Source organism: Notothenia coriiceps, unplaced genomic scaffold (genome assembly GCF_000735185.1).
Source record: "Notothenia coriiceps isolate Sejong01 unplaced genomic scaffold, NC01 NC01_scaffold00021580, whole genome shotgun sequence".
Lineage (NCBI taxonomy): Eukaryota > Metazoa > Chordata > Actinopteri > Perciformes > Nototheniidae > Notothenia > Notothenia coriiceps.
In genome coordinates, this window is record NW_011354281.1 from 1 (window position 1) to 5,121 (window position 5,121).

The 5,121-nt window shown below is 35.4% G+C and overlaps 1 protein-coding gene across 1 annotated transcript; it reads left to right on the plus strand.

Moving 5' to 3' along the window:
* Positions 1-699: 699 nt before the first annotated feature.
* On the plus strand, positions 700-3,800 carry LOC104953371 (uncharacterized protein KIAA1109-like; the record flags this gene model as incomplete). The annotated part of the gene is made up of 3 exons (XM_010780309.1): positions 700-893; positions 3,333-3,412; positions 3,650-3,800. Coding segments are annotated over 3 exons (425 nt in total), but the record flags the coding sequence as incomplete, so codon positions are not given.
* Positions 3,801-5,121: the final 1,321 nt, after the last annotated feature.

A 5,121-nucleotide genomic window follows, 5' to 3' on the forward strand; every position in this document is an offset into this window, starting at 1 on the left:
CCTATCCCCCTTTGAGGGTTTTGACTCTGCAGACCGTTTACATGCATAAAAACCTTCATAACACACAAGGGGACGGGTAATAACCGGAAAAGCATGACATGGGACCTTTTAAAGAAGAAAGCATAACAAATTAAATACAATGTGTAATTAACTATAAAAATGAACAAGAATAAAAAGTTCAACGTCAAATATAACATTAAATACATTTAAATGAATTAATTATTGAAAGAATAATTAAATATTCTCTCCACATTAAATCTGTATACTCCTTTTTAGAATCAAATAAATAAATGATAGATTCATTAAAAAAATAAGAAAGTTGTCATTTGCAATCATGTATATTTGAATATTTAGTCCACATTAAATCTGTATACTTTATTGATCCCGGGGTAAAGTTTCTAAATGTAAGAATAAAATAAATACTATATTAATTAATAAAACATAAACAATAATATAAGATTAAACATTTTTTTACAAACATAAGAAATGACAAAATAGATGACTTATATCTATACAAACATAAGAAGATAAAGTACATTTTAAAGAGAACAATTGAAGATAGAAGAGGAAGAAATTTTAGTTAAAAACTAATAATGAATGAACTGTCTTTAAAACATCCAGACTCTCCCTTTAAGAGCGTGCCGTATTAAAGCAAGTGGTTATACATGGAAATAAAACAAGTGACTCTGCTGTCTGTAGGGGCGTCTGGCGTTCGGGAACCACTACCTCCCCCAGACTCTGTGTGTGAACTTCGAGGACGCCTTCCTGACGTACGCCACCAAGCCGCCCTCCAGCCACCTGGACCAGTTCATGCACATCGTCAAAGGCTCGCTGGAGAACGTGCGAGTCATGCTGGTGCCCAGTCCACGCTACCTCGGCATGCAGAACGATGAGTAAGTAGCTTTGTATTAAAGAAACATTGAAGTTGACTTATAATCGTTCAAATCACCTTTCTTTTAAAAGGATGCGAGTTCAAGAGACACTACTGCTTGAATTATTGTCTGAAATTCATATAAAGCTTATACCAAAGAGGTTAAATAAAGCAGCACACTCTTCAAATGTACTATTTATTGTTACAATGTGATTTCTAAAACATAATTTTTTATATCATTGTCTGTTTTTAAAGCTGCTCATAGATAATAATAATAATAATAATAATAATAATAATAATAATAGATTTAATTTGTTAGCGCTTTTAAAGGTGCTCAAAGACGCTTTACTATAGTGAAAAGAGAAGAACAACAAATATATATAGTTAAAGTTAAAGTCAAATAATACAAAAACAATCCCACATTAAAAGCCAGATTGAAGAGGTGAGTGTTTTGAAGGAGGTGAGGTCAGGGCAGTCTGTGATGGATTGGGGGAGTGAGTTCCAGAGGGAGGGGGCAGAAACGGAGAAGGCTCTGTCCCCCCAGGTCCGGTGATTGATGCGGTTGGGGATGGATAGGAGGTTGGCTGGGGGGGGGGGGCTGGTTGTTGAGGGCTTTGTGAGTAATCAGGAGGACTTTGAAGTTGATTCTTTGACGGACGGGGAGCCAGTGGAGGTTCTGGAGGACGGGAGTGATGTGGTCTCGGGAGCGGGTGTGGGTGAGGAGGCGGGCAGCAGAGTTCTGGATATGTTGGAGTTTATTGAGGGGGTTGGATGGTATGCAGAGCGTAAAGGATGCTATTACAGTAGTCATGTCATGCTCTTGCCTCAAGAATAATTGAAAGCATACCGTAAAGACTGAAGAAAATAAGAACATTATGTCAAATGAATTATTCTGTGAATGCTGGCAGTCCTTAACACTGGCTGAGGACTATGTTTTTTCCGGCTTGTTCCTACAAAATATTACAAAAACCCAAATGACCCAGGGGGGAAATAGGTTTTTGTAACAGCAGGTCCATTTAAGAATGAAATCAAATAAAAGATCAATTAAAAGAAGGAAAAGGATATAAATATAAAAGGTTAATGTTATTATGGAAAATAAAATAAAATACATGTATTCATACATAATAATTTGTACATGATACGTTTTATAATAAAATCATTAATCGATTAAATATTGAGAATAAAATTAAATATTCAATCCACATTAAATTGGAATACTTTATTTACCTGGGGGGAAAGATACTCCATTAAAATAAATAAAATGGATTAACAAAAGAAAAGAAAAATGGAACAAAAAGACTTATATTAACATAAGAAATGAAAGATAGAATTAACGTTGAATGGACAGTTGCCTCATTATAGAATGTAAGATAAATGAATAGCTAAAAATAAGGACAAATAAACAAGAGGTTTAAGTAAAATGTTCAATAATATAATAATAATAATAATAATAATAATAATAATAATAATCTTTATATAATTATAATATGTTACATTTGTGGATTCAAAGGAACAATTCTGAGTGGCACAGTTTCTAAATCTATATGAAAGATCAGATCATACTCTATATCTAAATTGAGCAACTGATCATTGTTGGCAGCATGTTTTGATAGGCACTCCCTTTCTCTTGACAAACCTGGCAGCTTTAACGGTGTTGCATTAGAAGCAGGGAATCCATTATCTGCACTTGAGCTTAATGAAAGGACATGGAGAGTAAAATTGCCTTTAGCCTCTGTGATTAAGGAGTCACTCTCTATTGAAAACTGGCTGCAGTCTGCGGGAGCCAGCAGAGACTTCAACCTTCAGCAGACCTTGAGGAGTCTTCAAGCTTCACTGAAAGGTCCACAAAGAGGAAGCAGACATATCCAAGAGAACAGACACTGCATTTATATCATGGAACCAGTGTCTTTGTGCCAGAACCTACACATATTTTCACAATTTCATTGTATATAAATTATTATATTATTATTATTTTTTATCTTTTTATTAAACATTCTTACTTTAACTTCTTCTATTTCTACAAATATCTTTTACATTTTAGTTTTTACTATTTTATTATTTATTTAATTTTAATCAATTATATATATTTTGATTTGACTTACCTCTTACTTTAACTTATTTTGTTTATATACATTTTTATTCCATTTTATTTTAATGTTGTTATACACTTCTTACTTGAACTTCTTCTTCTTTTCATAAATATCTTTATTTAATTTTTCTTTTCATCATTTATTCTTACTTTAATTTCTTATATTTATATACTTGAGTATTTTTTATTCCATTCTAAAATGTCCCCCAGGATAAATATAGTATTACTTTTCTGATTGAATGTGGAATGAATATGTCATTGATTTGTTGGGTCCTCCTTACTGCTGTGACCCTGCTTGTGATTTCTTTTGGATGAATTCCTAATCTCTGCATATAGTCTGTACTTTAACTAAGATCTTGATTTCTCCTCTAGACCTCCCAGACTGATGGGTGAAGGCTTTGTTGTAATGCAGTCCAACGATGTCGACATCTACTACTACCAGGATGAACCCGGTAAGCTCAAGCACACACTCACAAAATAAAGTCAAAAGTAAATGAGTCAAAGTTACCGCTTCCGATCAGTGACAGATGTTGATAGTTCTCTTTTTTGCTATGGAACAACCCTCTACACTTCAGTGCTAATAGAAGTTGAATTGATTTAAGTCCTTACAAGATCTATTTGTAGAGTTTTGCATTTTTTGTTTAGTAATTGTTCTCACAATAATGTAATGCTTTCATGTGTGTGTGCAGGTCTGGTGCCAGTGGAGCAGGAGGGGGTGGAGGAGGCAGAAGCGTGCAGTGAGGGCGATAAGCTTCAGGACCTTCCTCCATGTTGGGGTCTGGACATCGTCTGTGGAAAAGGAACAGACTTTAACTACGGCCCCTGGGCTGATCGTCAGAGGTGAGTAATGATCATGCACATACTCTGTTCTTTATTGAAAGCAGACCAGTGCTAAGGCCATTTGATCAAGGGACTATGTGCTGTGATACTGTATCAATCCAAAGAAATAACTGACATTGACAACAATGTCAGTTGTCGTAAAAAAAACACATTTGTTGTCCTCCATTATAAAACACCATAGAATACCTTTTGTGGAAAAGTAATAGAATATAGAGAAACCCGAACAAGAAAGCACGAGAAGGAAAGAGGTTAAGAGACTCAGATAAATCATTCGTAGGTTAACAGTTAAGGGAACAGCAGAAGAAGTCAGACAGGAAGTAAACACTATAGGGAACACGTTACAGTAAACCTCGATCAGGGCTGCCAGTATTTTAATTAACGTTGCTCTTGTAATACTTCCACTCGTTGTTAAGCGCTGGGATCACTGTTCTCTTAGAGAAAGCAAAAATAAGACATTTTTAAATAGATACAATCATATATTTTCCCTCAGCACAAATACAATTCCAAAAATATGGAAGTCAGCGTATGTCCTGCCTCTACTAAAAGGTGGGGAGGCCACTTTATTAAATAATTATAGGCCCATCTCTAAATTGTCAGTTCTGGCTAAGGTTCTCGAACGCCTAGTGAGTGAACAGGTAAAGGATTTTTTATGTACAAATGAAATCCTGTCTAAACATCAGTCAGGCTTCAGAAAGCAATATAGCACCATCACTGCGACAATGAAAGTGGTGAATGATATTACGAGTATTTTAGACAATAAGCAGAGTTGTGCAGCTCTATTTATTGACCTGTCCAAAGCGTTCGATACCGTCGATCATCGCATCCTGAAGCAGAGGCTACTCAGTATTGGCATATCCAGCCATGCAGTGGGGTGGTTTGTGAACTACCTCTCTGAAAGGTCCCAATGTGTTCACTTTGATGGGCTGTCTTCTGAGTGGTTAAACATTGCTAATGGTGTTCCTCAAGGTTCTGTTTTAGGTCCACTTTTATTCTCTATATATATCAACAGTTTAGGTGAAAATGTGGATGAAGCTACTTTACATTTTTAATGCGGATGATACCGTGATGTACTGTGCAGGTCCCTCCATTCAGGAGGCTGTTGTTAAATTACAGGCTGTTTTTAACATTATTCAGACTCAGCTCTCTGAACTAAAGCTTCTTTTAAATGTTGATAAAACCAAGGTAATGCTCTTTTCAAAAGCTAAAAAGACACCAGAGCCTGTTGTAGATATTGTAACTGCGCAAGGAATAATACTTGAAGTGGTTACCTGTTATAAATACCTAGGTATCTGGCTTGATGATTGTCTTACTTTTAAACTTC